Source organism: Lates calcarifer, linkage group LG10, assembly GCF_001640805.2.
Source record: "Lates calcarifer isolate ASB-BC8 linkage group LG10, TLL_Latcal_v3, whole genome shotgun sequence".
NCBI lineage: Eukaryota > Metazoa > Chordata > Actinopteri > Centropomidae > Lates > Lates calcarifer.
The window spans coordinates 11,209,637-11,237,041 of record NC_066842.1 but is presented as its reverse complement, the minus strand read 5'-3'; the positions used below and the strand labels follow the sequence as shown (position 1 = coordinate 11,237,041).

The window sequence follows — 27,405 nt, the reverse complement described above, 5'->3', positions numbered from 1 at the left end:
GAGAGAGTGACCTTTAGAGCAGCTGGTTATTGTCAAAAACGCGTGTAGGCGATGTGTAGCTTGTAAACGGTGAATCCGTGGGAACCCAGCACATGATGCAGGCCCTGACTCCATGCACACAACAATGTGTCGGTGGGTCCCTGCTGTTTGTAGCCGGAAAGCCAAATCCCACCGCAGCCTCCTCCATTCATAACGTCAATAACATTGCGTTTTTTTTAAAGCAGGAAAGTGCAAAAGAATTAATTAATGCATTGTGATCGACACAATAGGCTACAGAGTAATGAAAGATTAATGTGCGTATTTTCTTTTTTTTTAATTTAGAATTTATTTAAACATCGGGGCCTATAGGCTGCGCTGAATAAAATGTTAAGTGGCCGTTTTTAAAATCACTTTCTCCTTTTGTACACAGCGCCTTATCCATATGTGTAGACCTGCAGGCTACCATAAGACCAAATACTCAAACCATCCTCATGAATCCATAGTTAATGCAGACTGCCTGTGTGAGTGGGAGTGCCTTACCATAAGTTTTGCCGTCACTTGATTGCTGTCTGTGTCGTACAGGGGGGGGGGGGTGTACTACAGTCTGCCTGCCATGTGGGCACTGCTGCTGCTGCTGCTGCAACAACACAAACCATCCGCACACAGCGACGGCAGAGCAGAGAGAGAGAGAGAGGAGAAGGAGGAGGAGGACAGCAGCGAGCAGGAGGGAGGCGGTGCCGCGCGGACAAACTGCGTCTCACTCCCAAAGCAAACATCTTTACATCCTCCAACAACAACAACGCACAGACTTCTTACATCGCTCCGGCGTTCACTGCTCCATCACAGCTTTTGTCGTTGACGACGGAGGGGAGCTGCGTGAACACTGAAGGTGAGTTTCAGAAACTGGTTCAGACAGCATTTAACAGCCCGTGTTTTAGGCAGTTCCATAAAGTGTAATGACTTAAATTCGTCCACTAAGACGTTTTCTTTACGCATATTCTGTAGAAATCGTGAAATCATCTAGAATTTCAACCTGCAGACAGTTGTGTTTTAACGGTTTCAACAAAAGCAAGAAAAGAAGTTGCAGGTGAATAAAATTGAGTGGAGTTTTGAATGCATGTAATATAACCTACCATTTACCCATCGATACAATCTGTCTGCTTTAATTTTGAAGAATTGCTCTTTAAAAAAATACACAAACATACACCTTAATTAAAACGCAGGCCTGTAACTGCCCTGTCCTCTTATTTCCTGTTTACCAGGCTGATCTACCTGCTTCTAAATAATGAACTTAAGCGTGTGTAGGCTATTAAATACTTATTATAAACTTCTGCTTGAGGCTGTTTTGCTTTGACAAAGAAAAAAAAACCTCACATGCTCACCTCAAACGTCGTCTCTGCAGCCTCCAGGCCTCCAAGGATGGACTCCATACCTGCGGGGCGAGACTCCAGCTCCTCGCCAAGCTCCAAACAAGAACTTTCCTACTCGAGCACCACCAACCTGAAGCCCAACCAGGTCGGGGAGACGGTGCTGTACGGAATACCCATCGTGTCTTTGGTGATAGACGGCCAGGAGAGACTTTGCCTCGCGCAGATATCAAACACCCTGTTGAAGAATTACAGTTACAACGAGATACACAACCGTCGCGTGGCGCTGGGGATCACCTGCGTCCAGTGCACCCCGGTCCAGCTGGAGATCCTGCGCAGAGCCGGGGCGATGCCGATCTCCTCCAGGCGCTGTGGGATGATCACCAAACGCGAGGCCGAGAGACTTTGTAAGTCGTTTCTGGGAGCTCACTCGCCTCCTAAACTTCCAGAAAATTTTGCTTTTGACGTGTCCCACGAGTGCGCCTGGGGGAGTCGAGGCAGCTTCATCCCGGCCAGATACAACAGCTCCAGGGCCAAGTGCATCAAGTGCTCCTATTGCAACATGTATTTTTCTCCTAATAAATTCATATTTCACTCGCACCGCACGCCGGAGTCCAAGTACACGCAGCCAGACGCGGCGAATTTTAATTCCTGGCGGCGGCATCTTAAATTAACAGATAAAGGCAGCCCGACAGACATATTACACGCTTGGGAAGATGTGAAGGCCATGTTCAACGGGGGCAGTCGTAAGAGGACGCTGCCGGGCTGTGGGTCAGAGTCCAGCTCCTCGTTAAAATCACAAGGACCCAACCGTCCACGAGACTCACCCGAGATACCCGCGAAAATCCTCAGCTGCGAGGACAACCGCGGCGGCATGACGAGCACGCGCAGCTACCCGGTCATCCCGGTGCCCAGTAAAGGGTTTGGGATGCTGCAGAAGATCCCACCGCCGCTCTTCCCACATCCGTACGGGTTCCCAGCTTTTGGCCTGTGCCAGAAGAAAGAAGACAGCATAATGGGAGAGCAAAGCAAAGCGGGCCTCCCGGGTGTCCTGTGGCCCGGTACCAAGGACAGCGCCTATCACTCCTTCCCCATGTTCTGGCCCGCGGCGGGCGCGCTGCCCATGCCCCCCTACCCCCAGAGTCAGCACAAACCCACCCCAGACCTGCTGTGTCCCCCCAGACAAACTGACATGGACATATCCGAGCACAGCGACCGGAGCACCAACACGTCCAAAGACAGCATGGTCGAAAACGACCGGTGCTCCAGCACGCAGTCCGCGCGTAACGAAGACGACAAGTCCGGGGACGAGGCGAGGCCGTTGGAGGGGATGACCCTCGCGCCCCGGAAAATCAGCTACGTCTCCGCGTTCAGACCCGTCATTAAAGACGCCGAGTGCATCGCCAAGCTGTACGGCAACAGGGGCGCGTACAACGGTTGTCGCACTGGGTATTTATCACCCGACTTTTTAAGCGAGAGCTCGAGCTACCGCTCCGTGTCCCCCTGCGTGGACAGCGAGGGCGAGCCGGACGTGGATGTGGAGACGAACAAAACGCCAGACGAGGAGGAGGAAGAGGTGGGGGGAGACTCTCGGCCTCTGTCCTCGGTATGTCCTCGGACTCCTCCCGGCCTGGCGCACGGTGTTTCACCCAACCACTCAGACTGTAAGGGCGTGCAGGAGAGCAGCCTGGTTGACTCCCAGAAAATGAGCCTGCACGTGGCCCAGTCCTCTGACAGAGAACTGCAGAGCAAGCAGTTATCAGAGACCCACATAGCCGCGTCTTTTACTGAAGTGAGTGACTTCTAAGTGAGAAACACTGGCGATAACACAAGCTGTAATATTTCACTGAAACAGTTCCCTGCAAGTGGGTTTGTTCTCCTTGGCCTGTGTGTATTTTTAAGCAGATAAATCTTTGTGTCCTTTTGGGGGGAAATTTGTCTTTTATGTTAAAACGGTGTAACAGCAGTAACAAACAGCATGTGCACAACATTTAGGAAAAAACCCAAATCATTTCTTTAAATAAAAATATACACACTTCAACTTAGAGTATTTTTTAATTATTATTTTTAGATTTTATTCTAATTCATTATGATCATTTAACCAAACCTCTTGTAATTTTAAGAGCTGAAAGAAGTGGTGATTCTTTCTTCTTTAGGTTTACACACCGGAGAGGGGTGAGCTGCAACAAAGGAGCAGTCCGTATCAGTTCAGACCTGCGAATTACCAGACTGGAGTACTTACAACAAATGGTTAGACATTTTTTTTTCTGTTTTTGTTAAAAGATTTAGGTGTTTTACAAAAAAGAAAAAAAATCGAAAAGGGCGGAAAAAAATTACATCGATTTATTTTCTCTTAAGATGAGAGTGCGAGTAAAGAGGAGCCGTCTTCCACAGTGGAGGAGATCGAAACGAAATCTTTTAATGAACAAAACAGCGAGGAGAACCAGCGAGAGTCGGATGATGGTAAGTCACACCGAGGTCAGACAATAGGAGTTTTTCAGTGTTATAAGGTCTGTTGGAAGACATAGGGGGGCTACTGTTTCTTTCTGCAGACAGAGGAATATAATTTATTTTCTGTGTGTTCAGGCGGGGAAGCCTCAGCCAGAGCTCTGCCAACACAAAGAAACATAGAAAGTCTGGCAAAAGGTAAGACGGTGTCTTACTGTTAGACGACAAGGCTCTTCAAATACATTATTATTATTATTATTATTAGTATTATTATTATTATTATTATTATTATTATTATTATTATATAAGAATATAAGAGTGAACACAATTTCATTTAATAAAAGCAAATGTTTTTAAATGTTATATAATAAGCCTGGATCATATTGTAATTTTACATGCAATAGTAATTTCTGCAACTGTCACCTCCTTGCCATCTCCATCTCTTTACAATTTTAAGGCCTTGGGGCCATACCCCACTGTATTTCTGACTTGGACCCACCTTTAATTAAGTGTCACTTACAAAACTTCTTAGGAATTTAAACTAAGTGTAAGACAGGGCCTCAGTTTTTTTTTCTGTGTTTTGCCTTGAGGCAGATTCTGTGGGATTTGTCCCAAAAGCATAAGGGATTTATTTTTTCTATTGGACTGCAGGCCCAGGAAGACCTGCTCTGAATTTTCAGTGTAAATTATGATGATGATGATGATGATGGTGTCCTCATCACTGTCATTAAAAATAGTAAAGCGTCCTAGAAGTAAGCTGATACAAAGGCATTTTGTAACTGTCCTCCTCAAACATCTTCTATTTTTGTCTGTTTTTAGAGGAACTACAGAAGCAGCTATTAGAACAAGTTGAGCTGAGGAAAAAGCTGGAACGTGAATTTCAGAACTTGAAAGGTAAGCTTAATTCTACAACAGTGCCTTTTCCACTATTTTGGCTTTTTATCACTGCAGTAGTTATTTATTTTAATAGACAGAGAGTCAAAAGTCTTGCTTCTTCTGTCATTTGTGTAATTCAGGCCAAAGCGTGACCTTTGCCACGGCATGACCAAACCCACCTTGGTGGCATGCATGAGCTCTATGTGCAGAGCAAAAATCTGTTAAAGGGCAACATTCTTCCAAAAATGCTAAGTGGTTCAGGGACACACTCCCCTGGAAAAGAGTATTTTCAAAACCCTTTTAATTTACAGAAAAGCTGTCAGTACAGTCAGTACAGACAGCTGTTTTAAATATATATGGACATACTGAAAGGAGGAGAATGTTTTATTAAACCGAAATATCAGAACTGACATGATGCTGTTTTAAATGGATTTAAATACATACCGTATATACCCTATGGGATGCCACTTAAAACCCAAAATGTGTGCTGTTCAGATTATTTCTCAATATGAAACTGAATCCTTGCCTGGATGAAGGCATCTGACTTTTTAGGAATCTCATATTAAAATGAAGAATAAATACTAATTGAAAAAAAAAAAAACAGGTTTCAAAGATTTCTAGTTGGTAAAATTTTATTTGATACAATAGACTCTGTCATGCACAAAGTTATTTTGTCTTTATCAAAATGGTTACATTACCGAAGACCAGTGCATGTTATTTAGCTCGGTCACCGTCAGTTTCTAATCTAAATAAACATCATACTCCTACAGTACTGTGGGTTGATACTAACAGTCTGTCCAGAAATAATATCTCAAATGTGAACTTTTGGTTAAAAAAAATATTTATCTTGTCTCATCTTTGTGTAACACCACTACGTTAAAGTAAAGAAGGGTGACTGATGAAATTAATTCAGAACAATAAAATCACTGTAGAGTGTGCACATTGCTGAGTTCTGTATAAATGCACATTAGCAAAAATTATTTAACACTCCAGTTGTATTTTGGGGCTCTGGATATTATTGTCCCATCACTTTCCTTCCTAACTGAAATCCACAGATACTTTTTTTTTCTTTATATGTTCATTGGTAATATTTGGATCCAACTCTTGGGAGCATTTAGTGACAAGACAACACAACAGATCAAGTCTATTCTTAGTCTGCTTTCAAGATTAAATTAAAATATTAACAAAAACATAGTAATTACAACATTAATAAAAGATTTTTCTTAGGTAGTTAAATAAAATTTTAAAAAGGGCATAAAGTGTCTTTTTTTAGTTTACACTTTATATTTCATTTAAAGTCTCATTGCTCCATTTATTAAAATTTTCTGGAAAACCAACAATGACCAACTCAATAAGAAGTACAGATAATTTAGACTGAAACTTTTTTTTCAAAAGGCTAACTCCTAAATCTCTAAATAATATAAAGCATAAATTCATGTGACGGTACAATTAGGAGGCCTGGAGTTTGTTCATGGTTTGTTGCTTTAGCTTGAGAAGAGCACCCTCTAGAGGTTGGTAAATCTGCAACCAGTTCAATGTATTGTGTGCTGTCAATATGATCAGCCTCTTAAAAGATGCCATCCAATTGAACTCACTTCCTCCTTTGTTTATTATTGAAGTTCATGTGAAACTCATGTAAATTACAATTTCGGTATTTTAAGGTGGTGATTTAACACTTGTCCTCTATGAAATTAGGTCTGCATTGATACTAGTTGTGATGTTTTAAAAGGACGCTCACCAGCCGCATCACTGACTCAAATCTGTGCCTGCCGTTTGTTCCGCAGATAATTTTCAGGATCAAATGAAAAGGGAACTTTCCTACAGGGAGGAGATGGTTCAGCAGCTTCACATCGTCAGAGGTGAGAAAAATAAAGCAAAGGGAGTGGATGCAGCACACATGCCGCGGGTTTACAGATTCTCTGTGGCACATTTGCCGATGTGATTGATGACAGTCTATGCTCAAAATGGTCTGTGTGTACAAGATATTGTGGATTTGTCTGGGTTTATCTGTAGGGCATCATTAAGTGCTTCCATACGTAAAACAGCTTGTTGAGTTCACTTGCACTTAAGTAGAAAACACTTTAAACTGAACTTGATTTTTCCCACTATTTCCTTATCATCAATTTAGTAATTTCCACATATTAATTATACAAACACCTGACTGTTACGTTATGGAAACTATGAAGAAACATAACATTTTTCTCAATGATTTAAAGTGATCATTAGTGTGCATTTCGCATGCATCCTTGCGTCTTGGTTATCCAGTCTCTCTTGCACACTTCATGTAGCAAGCTTGACCAAGACAGAGGAACTTATTACTCTTTCAGCACAAATTGAACCTTGGTAATTATTGCACAGTCAGGTGGAATAGAAGCCAGGGTGATGTGTAGACCACATTTCTGCACCTGGAGGCACACAGACATACAATTATCTGTCATACATCCAGACTATAGACTGTACAAGGTCGAACCAAACTTGTTTTTACACCATTTTTGGAGCATTGCCATGAATCAGTTGATCCTGTTATTGTGTGATTGTGTTTAACACACACTGGCTTGGTGGAGATACCCAGCCTATTGTGTGTTATATTGTGTTATATAGTATGTATTATAAGTAATTTTCAATAAGACCAGTTTACACTCGCATGCATGTGCACTATTGATGGTTTCATCTCCTTCTTCATAGAAGCTCACGACGCTTTGCACCATTTCTCCTGTAAGATGTTGACTCCTCGCCACTGCACCGGGTCCTGCTCCTTCAAATCTCCACTGCTACCACCCTGAATCAGATTGCTCTGCATTTATATGACAAAGAAACAAAGGACACATCTGCAGCATCTGTCAAACAGCAAACCATGGAAAATCTCCAGAGACACTCTGAGGAATCAAGTTGAAAGTAGACTAACTTGTAATTACTTGTAATATTTCAAAATGTGTATCTACCCCCTCAGCATTTATGTAACCATCTTGCATACGGTGAAATTTGTTTTCCTGAAATGATACAATTGATGATATTTATTATTTGTGGCAAAGTGCAATGACAATGTATGTATCTTGTAATAGTTATAGGTTGTTATTTTGGTTTTCTGTTGTCAATAATAGCAGCTTTGACTAGCCAATTCATTGCTCCTTATCTTCACAGTATTGTGAATTAGCCTACTACTTTTGTTGTGTTCTTCTCTGCGGGCCATTAGCTTACTTTGGATGTTATGCACTTTAAACGAGTGATGGGAATTACAAATAAAAAGCCTGTGCTTTGAAATAGGCCTACAAAATGATTATTTGTAGCAGTCAAACCATGCCTATTTGTTGTTTGAAAACATAGAAGTTAGAAGGCTAAATTGGTACATCCACAACCTTGTAAGAAGTGACATATTCTATTAAGAGTAGCTTATTTGTTCATGTAATATTTGTTTTCATGGCTAATGAATAAATCATTTTATTTAAAAAAAAAAAATGTGAATTCTTGCCCTGAGCAGTCTCAACAGATATAATTACCTTCCCTGGTACTTTGCTCCAAATGATTTATTTGCAAGATAACCAACAGAAAAATATGACCATATGAATTGTTGTAACTCTTGATTTTACCTATTTATGTTGGTAGAAGCAAAGAATTTGCTTTCCCTTTGAATTTCTGATTGCAACTTTCACTTTTGTGTTCAGATGCTACAGAATAGCAGCAAAAAGAAGATGATGAAAACACTTAACATTTCTGAGGCTGCACCATAGAAAAGAAATAAATTCAACAATCGACCATGGAACTAGCAAACATTTGTCATTTGTGCTTGATAAACCATTAATATTCAGCAAGTTGACAAATGGTGGTGGAAGAAGTACTCAGATCCTTTACTCGAGTAAAAGTGGCAATACCAGAATGTAAAAATACTCCATTACAAGTAAAAGTCATGTGCTCATTTTTTTTAGTGCAAAAGTACCATCAGCACTATTTGAAGTACTTATTATTCTTGACTGATGTATTATTACACAATACTCTATATTACACCAAGAGATTGTTAATACTGATGCATCAGTGTGCACATGTGTACATACATATATACAAAGAATTTTACTGTTGTAGCTGATCAAGGCGTAGATCATTTTAACAACTTTATATTCTGTTGGATTGTATATAATAGCATATGATATACAGTTAGATAGTTCAGTGGTTTGGATCCCCTCCAGCTGGTCACTAGATTAATCTGATGGGTCCTATGATAATTAATGGGAGGGGACAAAAGAAAAACAAACTTCTGCCACACAAATCCGTTTAAAATTTTTGGATTATTCTCTAGTCTTTGATTATTAAGTATATTGAAAACAGTTGGTGTATTTGTATGTGCTACGGCAGCGTCCCCTCCTGTCTGCTGCCGAGAAGCGACAGACTATTTTGAATCGGCCCTGTCCCTTGAGGATGGCTGTTGCGCCTGCGCATCCAATGTAACAAGATGGCGGAGAGTGCGGAACTGAAGGTAAAGTGAGCCCCTACATTAGCTTGACAATTAGACGTTTCACACAGCGAGATTTGAATTTCAAATCATAGCACCATTGTTACTTGACTGAAGAGACCAGAGGAGTGTTGTTATCAAAGCATATAGTAGCAAAACAGCAAAGCAGAGGAGGCCAGACAGACTGTTAGCTGGCTGGCTAGCTCGTTAGCATTAGCTTTGTTATTGTTGCCGACGCTGCGTTAGGCTGTCCCTGCTGAGCGGCTCACCTGCAGATAAGGACACATATCGCCTTTTAGGAAAAGTCGAAAGCCACAGTCATGTCAGCGTTTTGAGCCCAGGGGCACCATAGTATCAGCCACCTGACAGTATCCGTAGTTGACCGGGCGGACCGCAATGTCTGCCAAAAAACGGGCTCTGTCTATTCCCTGGAAGCCAAGCGCAGTTTAGCTTCCATCAACGTTAGCATTATTTCTGACCAGATATGATGCCAATCCTTGAAATATAGTCACTCCCCACAGCCAGGGTAGCTGTAATGTTGGCCCCTGTTGGTGGTTACTTCTCAAATACACGAGATAAAGTAAATCGTGTAAAAGTAAGTGTTGTTTAAGTCAGATGACACCAGCATCATTCAAGCGCTTTTAGCTGGTCTATGCTGTCTCCTTTCACCTTCCTACTATTTTAATATCTGCAATTACTTATCAATAGACAGAAAACACTCTTAATTGTAATCCAGAATCATTTTCCGTTTGATCGGCTGTCTTCCTAAACGAATCTCTGCATTGTTGACACTCCTCCTTTTTACCACATATGAGCTGTAGCATTACCATATAGTAAACAGATATCTACATCTTTTACTTGTTTCTAAATCTGCCATTTATGTCTGGTGGTATGCAGCCAGATACTCAAAGATTTACCTTATGTCGCTCCACACTGAGTAATAACTAAGTAACAGACAGCCTTTTTTGCAGGCCTAATGATTGCAAGTTGTGTTTATAATGACAACATAAAGTGTGTCGGTTATGTTTGGTGCCACATCGCACCTTTAAACACAGTTATTCACAAGTAGGGGCAATATATCAACATTATATATAAGGTGGACATAAAGGTGTTATTACCTGTGCAATATAATATTACGTTTTCATTGTCTCTGTGTCTCAGAGGTGTAGATTTTAAGTCTTGTGGTTTTGCTTAATTTGACTGTATTACACTGTATGATGTTAGTTGAGAATTCAAAAAAGATGTTCTGTGTCATTACATTGTATTTTGTTGCTGGGTGTTTTTGTTAGTTTGTCTACAATGAAATAACAAGATCGTCTTACAATTTAAGGTAGCATAATACAATATCAGACATGGCCTTCTGAAAAATTGCCAAAGCTGAATAAACTTTTCTGTGACATGATGTTGAGAAAATGTCTCTGTTGTATTGGATTACATAATTTTTTACATGGTATTCTCATGTTATTGTGGCCACACTCTGTATCCTCACTTGCAGTCTGTGGTGGTGTTTTATAAATTAAGGCTTTAAAAGATTAGATTTAGTTTAAGAAATGTGTTGTGAAATGTGTTTCTAGTCAGTGGCCTGTCTCTACCAAAGTAATCTCAGAGTGGCAGTGGTTGTTAGATATACTGTACAATGGAACATTAATTGTACAAATGCCAAAGAAATTATTTTAATCTTTGTGTCAAAACTTGTCTCTTTACATTAGAGGACAAAAATATGTTTTCCAGGGTGTAATAGATTCTCTCACTCTTCATTTTTCATCAGCAAATGGTAATGAGCCTTCGAGTTTCGGAGCTCCAGGTGTTGTTGGGGTATGCAGGGCGCAATAAGCACGGACGCAAACATGAACTTTTGACCAAAGCTCTCCACCTACTCAAGGCTGGTTGCAGTCCTGCAGTGCAGATGAAGATCAAAGAGCTCTATAGACGGCGTTTCCCAACCAAAATGGTTTCACCAGTGGACCTAGCTCTGCCCGGTGTTCACTCTGCCTCCAGCCTGCCCGCTGGCCTCGCCCAGCTGGGATTTGACAGCCATGGCTCCCCGTCGCCTTTGTTGCCTGTCTCTTTACTCGGGCCTAAGCATGAGCTGAGTCTGCCTCACCTCCCCTCTGCCCTGCACCCTGTACACCCTGATGTCAAGCTTCAGAGACTGCCATTCTACGACGTGCTGGATGAGCTCATTAAGCCCACCAGCCTGGGTGAGTATACCACTTCTCGCTCAGCTCAGTGTGTAGTGATAATACGTTTCTCTCATGTGCTGACTGATGGAGCATTGTGACTGCAGACATCTGAACCATAATTTGTCAAAAGCACAGTCAAAAGTTCAAAAAGTTTTAAAAGTTCAATATGGGATACTAGTGATCAGTGATTTTTTTTTTTTTTACATTAGCCTTCTTAATGTCATGTTGTGTTCTGTTTTCTTTTTTGTAGCTTCAGACAACAGTCAACGGTTCCAGGAAGCGTGTTATGCGTTCGCATTAACACCACAGCAAGTTCAACAGATCAGCAGTTCCATGTAAGTGAGAAAGCTCTCTGGTGCAAACTGTCTTCAGCTGTCAAAGGAAATGAGAGGGAAGAATAAATAATCCCAGTGAAATCATTGTAACTCCCAAACCCTCTTACAATACAAGGTTAACATGATTTAGAAAGCAAGTGTTATCTGACACTGTAATCAATCAGAGAGAACTGAGTTGTTGTTAAACATGGTGTTTGACCTGACTTCTCTTTTTATTCTTCAGGGACATATCTGGGACCAAATGTGACTTTGCCGTTCAAGTACAGTTAAGGTATGTCTCACAAACATACTCTGAGCAGAACAACATTGTATTTTATCAGAGATGTATATTTGCTGTTAAGTGAATAGTGGGTCTGTGTTTCAGAGCAAAAGTTATCTGCACATTGTAGAAACTGTGGTCTAGTCTGGCTTTAACTTAGGTTAAGTTAAAACCTTAACCTAAGTTTTAACTTTAACATTTAAGTTATTTATTAGCTTGCAGTTACAGGTAAAAATAAGTGACTAAGCTAAGAATCAAGATGATTTACCATGAAAACAGGTTCTGAACTGTGGAACAAAGGATGTGGGGGGCATGTGTCTCCTGGACACTGAACTTGAGCCATTTAAAAAAATAAACAATGTTTTACTGTGGACAAATTTAACAGACTGGACAATACAGTCCAAGTACAATATTAGCTCATTTTAAAGCAGTGGTTGCCAGTGGTCCAGGAGTATAGTTTTGTGATGGCTCACAGGCAAGCAAGTATAAGTGCATGCATTACCCAATGCATTAAAACACTTTCTAACTGTGTTTTGAATAGTGCTACACAAAAAAACAAAATTATTATTGTTATATTACCTCAAGTAAAACCTTACATTAACTTGAAAATACCTAATGGACTAAAAAACTGACATGTTTCCTTAGTTGCAGAATTAACTATTCACTGTTTGGATGAATGCCATCCTTTAAGAAGTGCTCTCCTATATCATAGATGGAGATGGCTGTACTTGACACAACAGAAATGGTAAAATAAGCAAGCAAGCTAACCTTTTTGTGAAAGTGGCAACAGAAACATTAGTCCCTCAACATTTGAATTTATCACCTATGTAATCTGTTTTCTTCATTTCCAGATTTTGTTTATCAGAGACAAGCTGTCCCCAGGAGGATCATTTCCCCCCTAATCTGTGTGTGAAGGTGAACGGCAAACCCTGTAATCTCCCGGTGAGTCCAGACAGTCTGTCATTTGTCTGTCTTGTCAAAGTGCATCACACCACCAGTTACTGACAGTCAAAGTTGCTGCTGTTTGATGATTTATCTGCAGGGATATCTTCCTCCTACCAAAAATGGAGTTGAACCAAAAAGGCCCAGTCGTCCCATCAACATAACCTCTCTTGTCCGACTGTCCACCACGGTCCCCAACACAATTGTGGTGTCATGGACTTCAGAAATTGGGAGGGTAAGAAGATCCATGTCAGAATATTGGCAAAGTTTTATTAAACAATTGTCATCACATGCACAATCTGTTTGTTTTTAAGCCATGGAGGGGGATATTGGTCACCTCAGCATCACCTTTTTACTCATTGTTTTTATCTCTTTTGTTAGAGTTTTTCCATGGCTGTTTATTTGGTAAGACAGCAGTCATCTGCAGTGTTGTTGCAAAGACTACGGGCCAAAGGAATTAGGAATCCTGACCACTCAAGAGCTCTGAGTAAGTTACCAGTTGATTTTGTAGTAAAAACACAAAATGTGTTTTGCTACTTTTGGCTGTTTGATCACACACAAATGGGAAGTTCCAGAAATTAAACTCAGGACTTATAAAGGGAACTAAGCTTTGCAAAGGTCTTCAGTTCCTTAAAGATTCCAGGAAACCCCTCTTCTGAAAAGGCCCATTTTTTAAAATAGCTAATTCTTTATAGACATATATAAGTTATGTTTTCCTCTGTGGTGTTTTTGTATTATTATCTGTATATGGAGCTGTACAGTAAATATTTACATCAATTGTATTACGTGTTTGTAAGTCAAAGATGAATTCTGAGGTAGTTTGGGGTTAAATTAGTCAACATATCATACACTTGGATTAAACAGCCTGTATTCTTGTATTTCATCTTTGCATTTTGCTTGTTCTTTCTCACAGTCAAAGAGAAACTGACAGCTGATCCAGAGAGTGAGATCGCCACCACCAGTCTACGAGTCTCTCTCCTGTGTCCTGTAAATACTATTCTTCCCAATACTTCTTAATTTAAAAAGCCTCCTGCTGTTATTGTAGATAGTTGCCAAGAACTCTATATTATTGTGCAGAGAGACAAAAAATGGAGAGGTTACACAGTGGCAGTGAACTGTGCCATTGTTTTGTCCTGCAACATTCTGTCATAAAACTGAGTAGTATTTTATACAGTATGAGAAATGACATGTATCTTTTGTGTCTTGTATTTTGTTTCAAAGCTGGGGAAGATGAGGCTGACAATCCCTTGCAGAGCGATGACATGCTCACACCTTCAGTGCTTTGATGCTACACTTTATATCCAAATGAATGAGAAGAAGCCGACCTGGGTTTGTCCGGTCTGTGACAAGAAGGCACCGTATGAGCACCTCATTATTGACGGGTGAGCGCAATACTGCTTCATCTACAGTATGATTCCACTTTGACGGTTTGTTTTCAGCATGTAAGGTATGAAACAAACTGCAGATATTTGCATTGTGTGACTTACTGAAATCTGTTTTTTTTTTAAATTGTTTATTGTAGCCATCTGTGTGGTTGAGTATGGTCAGAGAAAAGTTGACTGGGTTTGTTAGATGACACCTAATGTCAGACCAACACTGTGAAAAAAACACAGTCTCCTCATTCATTTCATTGCACCCTCTGTGCTAGCACAGTTGAGATGCTGACCAGAGGGCTCCAGCGAAAACACATAATGTCCATGAACCTGGTTAAGATTTAGCCACAATGCAGTTTGATATCATGCATTCCTTGTCAAGTACATTTTAAGTTGATAATTCTGCAGTTAGCCTGGTGAAAAAAGTTCACTATTTTTGTTTGTTCACACTTGTCAAATTGTATTGAAACGTCTTGCTGTTTTCACAGGTTGTTCATGGAAATCTTGAATAGCTGTTCTGACTGTGATGAGATCCAGTTCAAAGAAGATGGAAGCTGGGCCCCCATGAGGTCGAAGAAAGAGGTGCAGGAGGTGTCTGCTTCATACAATGGTGTGGACAGCGGTATGTGGTGCACAGATTTCACATTTGTCAAGCGTGCTCTTGATTGTGAACAGTGAACAAGAGTGTGACCCTGTTGTTTCTTTTTAGATTTGTCTCGAACAGAGATGCATGAACAGAAACGGGGATCATCTAATGACAACAGCAAGAAAGTCGATGTGATTGACCTGACACTGGATAGCTCCTCAGAGGATGAACTAGACGACGAGCCGCCTCCTAAAAGGGCCTGTCCCTCGCTGTCACCTGTCTCTCCACCTGCAAACAAGGGGTTAGTGTCCAAACCACACACAGGAAGTGAGATTAGCTGTGTCGTGTTTCTGCTTTTGTCAATAACCTGATCTGCGTTGTTCCCTCTCAGGGTACTGAACCTACACAGCCAGGCCTCACCTGTGTCCAGAGCTCCCAGCATGCCCCCTGTGGAGACCAGCTACATTCCTCCTCCTCCACCTCTTATCCAGGACTACCGCCACTATTATCACACAGCCAGTGACCTGCCAGGTACATCTGTCACCTGTTGTAAAAGACTAATACAACAATCACGTCTGTATCATGTTGAAAAAGTTATTGCTCTCAGAAATCATTTGTTGTGTCCATACTGGCTGTGAGGCAGTACCTCTCTAGTGCAATTACACTTTAAGAAATGAGGGGCAAAATACACAGCACTCATTTCATAAGAACTTCCTAATTTGAGGCTTTGGTGGTCTGAACTTGCCACCTTAGCTAAGTTTGTAGCATAAAATTCCCTCTTTTTGTTTCCTCAGACAGTGTATACTCGCTGAGATAGTGAAGGAATATGTCCTGTGCAGATTTGTTACACACAGTAAACCCATCACATGACTATCGAGATGAAAATAACCTCTTGATTTGTCTAAGTCAGTCTGTTGAAGCTGAGTTTTAGCATGGAAATGGGACTCTATGTAAATAATGGCAATGATCTCACACAGCGTAGTCACATTAGGAGAGGATCACTTCGCAGTCAGTATGGAAGAGGAGGAATGATCATGATCATCATTTTCTTAGTGTACATGCAAGTTTTATATTAGAACAGATTTGACAAACAAATCAGTTTTTGAACACAGATGTTTGTTGCTTGTTCGATCAGTTTGTAACTGCAGATGTGATTAATGTATATCCTGAATGAAGTAAATGGACTGAGTCTTCTCGCTTTTCTTGCAGATCTAAATTTCTTCTTCCTCCAAGGCGACAATCAGGTACATTTACTCAGATACCTCAGGCAATATTTACAGTGGCTTACCACACCAGTCAGAATCCTCCCAAGTGCTGCTAAAAGTTCCTAGCAAATAGTTTCCTCTCAAGAGCTATTCACAGAGCTTCTTAGAGCAAGTTTACTCTGATTGATAGACGGACACTGTAGATTTAATTAACAAATAGATCAGATACTTTATAACTTGTCTAGCAGATTGTGTCAGGCATCACATGCCATCTGTATATTGATACTGTGATATATTATTTTCCAACAAATCAAACCTCCATCATTAGAAAAGATTAATCTACATGTAGCACCAGAATAATTAGCTTTATTTATGTATTTACTGCTGTAGGTGATTAGTAGTTAATTGTTGATGGTATTTAAAGCTCACTTAATGAACCGTCAAAGTGCAGTTTGAGGAACACACTTTTGGTTTAATGAATAATTCTGAAATTCAGCAGCACTAACCAACAGACTTAAGAGATACTTTAACAGCTGAAATGTGTTGTGAATTACTCTTAGACAAAAGACTGACAGAAATCAGTGGTGTTTGTGTTTTTATATGTTTTTTTTCTCCTGAGGAGCTACTTTTAGCCTCATAATGTTTTGTGAATGCAGCTCATAAGTTAGAAGTCAGTGTTAGTGGGCAGCATCATACTTGAGTATAAGCTTGGTTGTTGGGTAATGGTCACTCTTCTTTGTCCTGCCAGCATTACAACATGGTGATGGCTGCCGCAGCAGCTGCATCAGCGTCCGCCTCAGAGGACCACGACCTGCTCCTCAACCGTTTCCTGCCCTACGGTTCCTCTCAGATGTTGCGGGAGCAGCCAGGCACCCCAGGGAGCAGCACACTGGTAGCCACCAACGGAGGCAGCAACAGCGGGAGCACCAGTAGTTTGGTGTCTTCCAGCAGTCTGCGGGACCGCGACAAAGACAGAGAGCGAGACAGAGACAGGGACAGCCACTCCATCTCAGGATTGTCGAGGTCCTCGGTGGAAGCTGCAGCAGCGGCGGCGGCCATTTATGGCTCCATATCTGACGTTATCTCTCTTGACTAGAGCCACGCAGAACTGAAAGACAAGGGAGACCTCAAGAACAGGAGTTCTTTGTAAATAAGGAAGAGGAAGATGAAAGAATACAGTCCTATGTACAGAGAGGAAAATCTATTTTCAATTTTACTTATCATATGTATATAAACTTAGGACGCTTCTTGTCCGGTGAGTTACTTCAGTTGATATTTTTCTGTGAATACTGAAGACTTTTTCACACCTCTTCATGTGGTCCTTTGATTATATTGTACCTTTTGTACCTGGTTTTTACAGTTTTGTTTCAATATTCCATGTCAATGGCATTATTTCAGTATGTTACGTGCACAGAACCCAATGAGGTGACACCTTACGGAACATGATATTTAGAATATAAAGAAAATGGGCATTGTTATAGATGTACAAAAGGCAAGTCACAGCAAAACAGGAAAATGTGGAATGGTTTCTTCATTTTCTAAATGGCATCAATTCTGTCAAATGTGTTTTGACAGCAGAAAGATCTGGCCATTTTTGCCATCACTGTAGATTTTTCTGTAAGACATTCATGCTGTGGTCATATTATTTTTAAGGAATTATTTATGATGTAAGTTATGTTGGATGTATGCTGTTTTTTAAAGAAGCATTCCCTATGCCTCTAGGAACTGTTGCCACTAGAATTGCAAAAGCAAACGCTACATCCTTCTGTTGTCATAATCTCTGCACTCTTTTCCTCCTCATCTCTTTAAGTCAGATCCTATATGAGCAGTTTTTTAGTACAGTTCAGACTGTACCTAAAATATATATATACATTGGGAGTAACTCAGTATTGTAAGACCAGGCTTTTTCAATGTGTGGGTGAATGGCACTAGTCCAGCAAAGCAGCCTTCTCTTGTCATGTGACACAATTGGACCTTTTTACACATCTAAGATTTGCAATATTGTGATTTCTTTTAAAGTACAGCCGCTTTACTTTGCTTATTACACTTAAAAAATATATACAGAAAACTACAGTGAAGTGGCCAGTCGACATCAACAAATTTCTGCTCCACTTTGAAGACAAGGCTAGTTTCTGGTCCACTTGAAGTATTTATTTAATTGAAAGATTTAAAAAATGATGAATGAGTGCAAGTGGGTTAATGACATTTCATGATATCTTTATGTTTGATTTTAGCACTTGCTTTTTTACATAAAGGTTGTGTGGAGCAGTGAAGCGTTCACAGTTGCAGTTAAAAGAAAAAACAAAAAAAAAAACATCAAGAGTAGTTTTCAGCTTTGCATGTCTCTGCGAATTATCTGAAAGCTCACTGATTTGAGTGCTATGCTGGTCCTTAGTGAGTCCACAGGAACACATAGCCCTGTTTTTTTGTTGTTTAGTGTATTTACAACCGCCTTTAAGATAACTGTGATAGCTTAGTCTTTGAGTGTATCACAACACGCATTTTGGCCCAGAAGTTGAAACCATTGAAGTTATTATGGACGCCTCCCCTCCCTTTATTTTTTTCTTGTGCTTACAATTAGGATTATTTATTATCATATATATTTCCAGCATTTGTTTGATTTGTGGATATGCATTGCTGTCATTGTATGTGATATTTCTTTTGTAATTATATAATTAATGCTATTTAAAGATGTCATTGTTGCTTGACATGCATTGTAACATTTTTTGTTTCTCTGTCTGTTTTACTATCAGATGATGTCAATAACTCAATAGAGGCTTTGATCATTTTGAACCGCTACAAGGTCTACTGTGCTGTTTGATATTTGTAAGAATTAAACAGATATAAGAAAGTGCATCTTCATAGTCGGTCTAAGGACAGTGTGTGTGCTTCTGCTACAGAGTGCAGTAAGGTTGTTGTTTGGCAAAATTTCTAAACGTAATCACTCCTTTTACACTTTTCAGTGCGGCACATGCTCACAGTGGATGAATCAGAATCACCAAAGAAAATGAAACATCTGTGCATCTTTGTTATTTTAAACAAACCATTTTAAACTGCTAACTAATTTGGCTGTTAATAATCAATTTCTTTATTTAGTTTTTAAAATATGAGGAATAATTGAATCTTAAAAAGGAGTCTCGGAATAAATCTAAAACAGCTTTTAGCACGAGCTCCTGCTGCTGCTCCCTACATGAATACACATGCACGTCAAAAAGTACATTCTCAAAAGTCTTCAAAATTAATTTTGTGGTTTCATTTTAGAATTCAATTATTCTTTTATAATTATTAATGGAATAAGAAAATGTGGAATCATTAATTGGCAAATTTAATAATCTTTTTATTATAATCATTTGACTTTGAGTTTATTGATCCTTCAAATGCATTTTTTTTTTGTTCATAGTGCCATTTTGAATATATCAGTTTATTAATTTATCATAATTAAATATTGTAAAAGTTGATCATTTTCCACTGGCTCCATAACAGACTGCCTAGATTTTAACTGCTGCACACAGCAGCAAGAAAGATACAGATTTAACAATGTTAATGATGGCTCATGTCCATTTAGGTGAATCAGTTAGCCAAACCAGTATGCACAATACTTGGGCCCAGGACTATTTTGAATAACTGAATGTAATACATCTATGATTTGTCTGTCGTTTCATTCTGAGTTGCATCTTTGGTCGCGGTATTATTGCGTCACCGCGCTGGTCATGACGTTTTTAGAGAGCGGCGCCGTTTCAGACTGGAATGGGAGCTGGCGATTTTTCCCATATTTTGATAGTTTAATCCGTGAATGGCGCCGAAACAGGACCCGAAGCCTAAATTTCAAGAAGGTAACGTGCTGTCTGCTGTTTCTCCTGTTAAATCTGTGGGCTCGGATCAGTGCCGCAGCCGCTGGAAATGTTAGCTAGCTGTTTAGCGAAACAGCCGCCGTCGAGCAGCTAGCGCGGTTAGCTTTCATTGTTGTTGCTACGAACACAAAACACGTCTTCGTCGTGTTTTTTCGCCACTTGAGTAACGTATTAAGCATTTTCCTTTACAGCACATTGTAGCGTTAGCAGTAACCCGGCAGTATCACAGTCCATGGGTTTGAATTTCAGCGATGTTGTCGGCAGCTAGCTGAAAGCAGAAGCTTCATTCATGCAGTGTTCGGTCCTTACTGACTCACTGCCGCCTCCCTGCTCTCTCTCAGCTGTGGAAAACTGCTGCTGCTTCATTAATGCACCGCTTTCTGCAACCATATCTAAGATTTGCTGACTGTACACTGTACTCCTGTTACTTCAGTGGTCTTTGTGTGGCCAATCAACTTTGCTCAAGTTAAAAAAAATAAGTCACTTATTGACACATTATTTCAGTAACTTTCTGAAATACATGTCATATGTCTGCTGGTGAATCACTGAGTTCATTATTTCTGTTTAAAAACAATAGCGCTTTCATGCTGCTAGAGACAAAGTACATGGTGCTCAGTATCTCAGGCTCAGGCTATTTAATGTTTGATAGACATTAGGAAAATATTTACTGTCTAAATTAAAAATAAAGTAAATCAAATGAATGCACTGTAAAGAAATGATAAAATTAGAATGACAGAAAAATTATCAAATGATTAATTGATAATGAAACTAATCATAATCATAATAATTAAACTCTGACTCTAGTCAGACTGAGGTTCATTTAACGTGATCTTAGTCCCCACTAAGGTGACAAAGTCATCAGAGATTGATGTAATTATTGTTCCTGACCACCAGAACGACATCAAGTTGCTGATGTGTGAGGCATTCAAGAATTTTAATAACGAGAATTTGTTGTTTCTGTACAGTCTATCGGAAGTCTTGTCATGACCTTTCAGTGTCTGTATATGTGTTCAAGCAGTTTAGTTGGTCTCACAATTTCATTTTGTTGTACATGGACTGCTGTCATGCTCATTTTAATTGACCACCACTCTGTTCAGGTGAAAGAGTGCTGTGTTTTCATGGGCCATTGCTCTACGAAGCTAAGGTAGGCTGCCACAGTTACCCTGTCTGTCTGATCACATGATCTTCCTCTGTGTCTCTAATATCTTTTTTTCTGACAATGAATCATGTGTCTCTTTGCAGTGTGTTAAGATAAACATCAAGGACAAACAAATTAAATACTTTATTCATTACAGTGGGTGGAATAAGAAGTAAGTTCTTTCTTTAGATAAAGCAAGTCTTGAAGATTTGTACAGGAATGAAATCCGAAGTGCTTGATTTATTTGTTGGCGTTTGTCTCTCTTCCAGTTGGGACGAATGGGTTCCTGAAAGCAGAGTGCTTAAGTATGTGGACAGTAATCTGCAGAAACAGAAAGAGCTTCAGAGGGCAAATCAGTAAGTCCACTCTCTCTTTTCTTAAACCTCAGTTTTTACTAACTTAACTGTTGTTCTGATGCATTTACAGCACAACTGATACTAAAACAAAATGCAGATGAAGTTCACAAAAATATGAATAAATCCACTGCAGTCCGTCCTGAAATCTCCTGAAAACAGAAAACTGACTCATATGAGTAATGCACTCTTAACTAATTGAACACATTTTGTTTTCTTCATTTAGAGACCATTATGTAGAAGGAAGAATGAGGGGAGCTGCACCGAATAAGAAGATACCTGCTGCAACGCAGAAAAATGATGTGTGAGTGCAAGTCATTTACTGCTATCACATCTGCTGCTAAACTGTTCTAGAGGTGTTATACCTGATAATTTATTTTGTTTTAACACATTTGAATTGTTTTTTCTCCATTGTAGGAAAACCAAAAAGAACAAACAGAAGAGTGAGTAAACACTGCTGGGTATTTATGTAACTGATACTGTTAAACTGCACGAAGTGAAAGCTTCCAAAATGTCACCTTGCAGGTTTTAGCATGAATGTTTTCCCATCATCATTACAATAGAAGCTGTAAATGATCAAGAATATACAAGTATAGCTAGAGTCGTAGCAGGGTGTCACAATAATGTCACAGTAACACACACAGTGAATAACATTTAAGCGTGTTTGTTCAGCTCCTGGAGCAGGAGAAGGGACAAGTTCAGGAGGAGATCCAACCCACCCTCCACGAAAGAAGAGGGCACGCGTTGACCCAACTGTTGAAAGTGTAAGTTCACAAAATCTATTATGTTGCTTTTAGTAAATATTTTTCTGGTAGGTGGTGTCTTTAATTTGCCATTTAATATCAAATAATACTGAGCAGCACTTAAAATAACGGAGTAAGAAGTTTAATTCTCTGCAGTTTCATGGCTTATTTCTGAACTCTGTTCCTGTGTGCTCAGGAGGAGACCTTCATAAATCGAGTGGAGGTTAAAGTAAAAATACCTGAGGAGTTGAAACCGTGGCTTGTGGATGACTGGGACCTAATTACACGACAAAAACAGGTTAGTAACCAATGACTTCAAATTTTAAGCTCAACCATTTTCACAGCATTTCATTCTATATTTTCACATCTTCTTGTTTTGTCTTCAGCTTTTCCACCTACCTGCCAAAAAGAACGTCGATGCAGTCCTCGAAGATTATGCAAACTACAAGAAATCAAGAGGAAACTCTGACAGCAAGTAAAAACACACATTGTTGCTTCTCATTTTCTCACACTGGCAGTCCAAAATACAACTTGCTTTTCGACCTCTGCGCGTAGTGAAAACATGACTTGTTTTTCCCTTTGCTGCTCAGGGAGTTTGCTGTGAACGAGGTGGTCGCTGGTATCCGGGAATATTTCAACGTCATGCTGGGGACACAGCTTCTCTACAAATTTGAGAGGCCGCAGTACGCAGACATCCTGGCCAACCACCCAGATACGTCTATGTCTCAGATCTACGGCGCTCCTCATCTACTCAGACTCTTTGGTACAAACACTTCCACAACACCACACTGTTGCATTATTTGTTATAGAGATGAGCAGGAACAGTAAAGCCACTACATAGTAAAAAAAAAAAAAAACTAATCCACTAGAGGGCAGCTCAGAGTCAAAAGTGTCTCACAACAACAAATAACATGGTGACGGTGGAAGACGGGGTAAAAATGTCTTAAGAAAAGCCAAAGGCAGATTTCTGTCTCTGTGTCTGAGCAAAGTAACAACATTTAAAAAATTTCTGACCAATTCCCATAACCTCTCCTCCCAAAGTTCCACCATTTAAAAAAAAAAAAATTCCTCGTCGTGTCCTGTGATCATGTCTCGCTTGAACTGTTGGCTACACACCCCCTTTGATTTCCAGTGGTACTGCTCTGTTTCACACTTCTGTCAGCTTTCAGAAATTACGCACAGATACAGAGAGTACAGACAGACAGACACTCTGTATATGTATCTAATGTTGAACATGAATAAACCCTACAACAGAAAATCAGTGAACTGGTGTATAGTACAAGCCAACAGACCAATGCTATCCTGCTAACCTGCTATCATATTCTTGTACATAAAGAACAACTGAACATAGATTTTAGAAATAATAGTACAGCCTGTTGCAGCTGCTTTTAACTACACTTTGTAAATCATCTTTATCTACCACTATGACCTGTGTCCTGCGCTGCTTTGTAGCCTTGAATTGGACCAGTAATGTGAGAATACTGAAAGGTTTGTAGAGGTATTATACGTGAATACAAGGTTAGCAGTTGTGTGTAAAGTAAAACTGTTTCCTTGTTCGGTTTTAAAAGTGAGAATTGGAGCCATGCTGGCATATACTCCGCTGGATGAGAAGAGCCTTGCACTGCTGCTCAGTTATCTACAAGACTTCCTCAAGTGAGTATTAAAGACCTCACAAAGCTCTTAATAAAAGCTGTATTGATTCATCTGCAGTAGAGATGAGTAAAATGCTGCTCCGTTCTCAGGTATCTTGTAAAGAACTCTGCGTCGCTCTTCAATGCAAGTGACTATGAAGTTGCCCCTCCAGAGTACCACCGCAAGGCAGTTTAAGATTTTTTTTTAAAAAATTAGGAGCCTCTGTTTGTTGAAGTTTGGAGACGACATTCTTACCTGTCGAAAGGATGGGATTTCACAAAAAGCCTTTGGAGAACGGATTGTGCGAGATCTGTCGATTTTATCAAGGAAGAATCAGAGCACGATGTCACACTAATCCCTGGACAAATTTAATTTTCTTTCATGTGGAAAGCTGCTGAGTACGCTCTTCCTGTATTGGTATGTTTTTCAGTACCACCTTTTAGTTTCTATGATACTTGTTTTGTCCGTTATTTTCCAAGACCTCTTGAAAAGGAATTTCATCATGATTTTTGTTTTGGTTTGTTTTTTGTTTTTTTTGTTTTTTTGGTTCAGATGCTGGCTAAATTTGTCTTGTAGGCTGTCATCATTTTCTAATAAAAGACTTTCATTCTCAAGTCATTGGTCCATCTTTGTTTTGAAGCTAATTTCAAGATGGTTATGTCAAGGGACAATTTATTGTCCTTCTCCTCATCTACAGGGAAACTGTATTGCTCTATGCTGTTGCTACTGATTACAGTCGGTTGTCTTAACCCGAGCATTTTAGAATGTTCTTGGCTGAACTGCTCTAATCTCTTATTGATGAAAATGCACCAGAGTGGACTTAGAGAAGAGAACAGTTTGGCTGAAAACAGATGTTTCAGAGAGGAGCTGTGTTTGATCAGAACCTTGAGAAACTTAAGTTCATCAAGAGTGAATTATTTAGATTCTCACTCCAAAACTGTGCGTGCTAATTAAGGATGCAAATATGCTGTGGTAATTTCATATTACTAAAATAAGAACTGATATCAATTTGAGCCATTAACTACATGAACTAAATGTTAACTGCTTATCTCCTGCTTGCTTTTGCATCAACTCTAAATTGAAAATTTTAAATGAGGATGACTGAAAAAAAAAGGGAAATGAAGTTCAGAACACAAATGACTCAATCAGAAGTTAATTGTGGATCAAATGATAAAATGCTGCAATATTTCAATAAATGCTCATCAAATATTTAAAAGCCAATTAAAATCTGAGGAGGACTGGATGAACATTAAAAATTCATTCGGTCTTAAAATGCAAAATTTAATGTAAGCTAATTAAATGAACAGATGTGTACAAACAGCAATAGCTGAATAAAAGTAAATATGTCGTTAGAATGTCAATAAATGAATGATACTGCTTTTCTATCATTTCCTAAAGCTTACCGTAAGCTATAACCACTTAATACTTAATACTACTTATTTTTAAATAATTTGCAGAACTGACATTGTTTCTGTCTGAGTAACATTAAAGTTGTCTCTTTGTGCCATGTAACCTCAGTTGTACCTGGGACACTGGGCAGCAGTAGACTGGAAATGCTGATGTGTTACTGTCTCACAATGTTGGTGTTGCTTTACAAAACCTGCTCATTGTCCACAGCTCAGAATGACTGGAATTCAGTTTAACAAACGTTTTTCCCCATCATTACAAGGTGCTGCGTTGATCAGTGCCTGCTGCTCAATCAATCACCCATCAAGCTTGTCTTGCAATCAATGTAGTGTCACCTCACTCGTTAAATATCTGTCTTGTGATCACGCTACTGATCACGTCCCCTGAAACCTTATAAGCCTGATATTACATTTCAGTCAAATTGTGATTGTTGTAATTCCTCCTGACATTAGTGGAGACACTCAGGTGAGGTGGTGAGCCTCCACTGACAAACACTTAGGGAAACCATGCACACAATCTTGAGAAGAGGTCTGGTCAGTCAATTGAAAACACCTGTGTGTGTGTCTGTGTGTCTGTGTGTCAACTGGGGCTTTAAGCATTAACATGTCATTTGAAATCTGTGGGTTAATAGTTGCTTTAGTTGAACAGTTTCTTACTATGCTGTCCTTGGCTTGTTCATCCGTGTTACAGCTGCACTGAATTTAACAGGTATTTAATCAGTTGTTTAAATTACCTGCTCTCTGTCTGGTTTGTTTTCAGTTAACCTGGGATGTTTGCATAGCGTCATAATGTGCTGTAGGCTTCTTTATTTCAGCTAATTGTGGCCTGGTTACTGCAGCCAAGATTCCATCCTTTAAAAAGAAATATTTACTGTAACTTATGACTTACTTAGTATGAATTGGACATGTGGTCGTAATTTAAACACTTAGGAGACACAATCTTGGGCCTGTGCTGTAGTTTTGCCTCAAAGCTTTTATTACTCCACTTAAAAGTAATTTCAAGCTAATTGGTGAATGTGATCAGTCTCTGGGGTTACATAGACACCTGTGTGAGCTTTTTCTTCTTATATTGGCTGAAATGATTTTCCTGCTCCAACGGTTTGAACAAGGTGGTCTCAGTGCCAGTGGTGGAATAACATCCCGGTGATGGAAAGCATGTGGCCTTTGAGGAAAGAAATGTAATAGGCTATTGAAACCAGGCCAGGGCACCTTCCCCATCTCACCTCTCTGCACTCAGATGTGTTCAGCAGAATCCCTTCCAGCTGGCGCCTTTTTCCTGTCGTTGAGGATTACTTGACACGAAAAAAGAGAAGCTAAATATTAGTTTCAGACTGATTTGTGGTTTCGTCTGTGTCGGCTGCTCACAGTTGTTATGGCAAGAACAATTCTGAGCGTTTCAAGAGGAATTTCTTTAATCCAATTTCCCCCAGCCTTAACCAGGACCATATGCGTTTTCACTGGTGTGTGCTTTCAGATCACAGCACCCTCATGGCTTTTAACAGCCCATCAGAAAGACTGACACTCTCACACACACACACACACACACACACAGGTCTGCAGATCCATTCAGGGAGACACCTCAGTGCCTGCTTCTTTCTTGGCTCCATTTACGACTGCAATTAACACTTTACACTCAGCATTAGAGGCCAGGTCACCCAGAAGCCTAACTCTGGTGTGAGGGCTTTCATGCTACCCTGGTGACGCGGGGCCTTGGTGCTGTCATCATCCCACAGATGAGAGAGACATGTGCATAATGCAGCCCCAGCTAATAAGACTGGTTCGAGTCTGAGTGATGGTTTCAGCAGGTTTCTGGTCTGTCAACCAAAAGACACACTTCAGACAGGTCTGCAGGAAACGTTTGGATCAGGCATCACAAGTGTCCTTAGTTCATTTCCCTTTGGGGATGACCATGGGATTTAACAGAATATTTTAGCATCTATATATGGTTCTGTTTTATATATTAGAGCAAATAAGCTTTGCTCTTTTAGGTGTTTTATTTGTTAGTTAAGTTGAGTTTTTGGATTTTTGATAACTTTAATGTTCATTACATCTCAGAGGAAAATATTATACTCCTATAAAATGTGATGATTTGACAGTTTTAAAATAATCTGGTTATACACCTAATAAACCTAATGAGAACTTTAATCTTGACACTTGAACATTTTGCAGCCAATACTTTTTGACTTTTAACTAAGCAAAACAGTTAGGTTGCAGCCTGACAACAAAGACCCCTTTCATGTTGTCACACATTTGATATGTTGGTGTTATTAAAATATCAATTATAG

The 27,405-nt window shown here is 39.8% G+C and overlaps 3 protein-coding genes across 4 annotated transcripts; all 3 read left to right on the top strand.

Moving 5' to 3' along the window:
* The first annotated feature begins 653 nt into the window (after nucleotides 1–653).
* skor1b (SKI family transcriptional corepressor 1b) lies at nucleotides 654–7,502 on the top strand. Of its 2 annotated transcripts, none has more exons than XM_018681444.2 (8): nucleotides 654–868; nucleotides 1,382–3,138; nucleotides 3,503–3,596; nucleotides 3,705–3,809; nucleotides 3,933–3,992; nucleotides 4,614–4,688; nucleotides 6,455–6,529; nucleotides 7,359–7,502. In XM_018681444.2, the coding sequence occupies exons 2-8, from the start codon at nucleotides 1,399–1,401 to the stop codon at nucleotides 7,451–7,453; spliced, it is 2,244 nt and encodes a 747-aa protein (XP_018536960.1). In that variant the 5' UTR covers nucleotides 654–868; nucleotides 1,382–1,398; the 3' UTR covers nucleotides 7,454–7,502. The 2 variants fall into 2 exon arrangements, with proteins under 2 accessions (XP_018536960.1, XP_018536952.1); XM_018681436.2 differs by having other exon boundaries at nucleotides 7,356–7,473.
* A 1,596-nt stretch (nucleotides 7,503–9,098) lies between these two features.
* pias1b (protein inhibitor of activated STAT, 1b) lies at nucleotides 9,099–18,853 on the top strand. The gene is made up of 14 exons (XM_018681453.1): nucleotides 9,099–9,138; nucleotides 10,883–11,315; nucleotides 11,548–11,632; nucleotides 11,856–11,903; nucleotides 12,743–12,833; nucleotides 12,934–13,068; nucleotides 13,215–13,320; nucleotides 13,747–13,820; nucleotides 14,055–14,215; nucleotides 14,695–14,828; nucleotides 14,916–15,093; nucleotides 15,184–15,323; nucleotides 16,002–16,036; nucleotides 16,746–18,853. The coding sequence occupies exons 1-14, from the start codon at nucleotides 9,115–9,117 to the stop codon at nucleotides 17,091–17,093; spliced, it is 1,992 nt and encodes a 663-aa protein (XP_018536969.1). The 5' UTR covers nucleotides 9,099–9,114; the 3' UTR covers nucleotides 17,094–18,853.
* Nucleotides 18,854–19,677: 824 nt separating this feature from the next.
* Nucleotides 19,678–24,328, top strand: morf4l1 (mortality factor 4 like 1). The gene is made up of 12 exons (XM_018681467.2): nucleotides 19,678–19,830; nucleotides 20,946–20,992; nucleotides 21,091–21,158; nucleotides 21,256–21,342; nucleotides 21,566–21,643; nucleotides 21,757–21,782; nucleotides 22,012–22,103; nucleotides 22,279–22,380; nucleotides 22,469–22,557; nucleotides 22,673–22,845; nucleotides 23,651–23,735; nucleotides 23,825–24,328. The coding sequence occupies exons 1-12, from the start codon at nucleotides 19,791–19,793 to the stop codon at nucleotides 23,907–23,909; spliced, it is 972 nt and encodes a 323-aa protein (XP_018536983.1). The 5' UTR covers nucleotides 19,678–19,790; the 3' UTR covers nucleotides 23,910–24,328.
* Nucleotides 24,329–27,405: the final 3,077 nt, after the last annotated feature.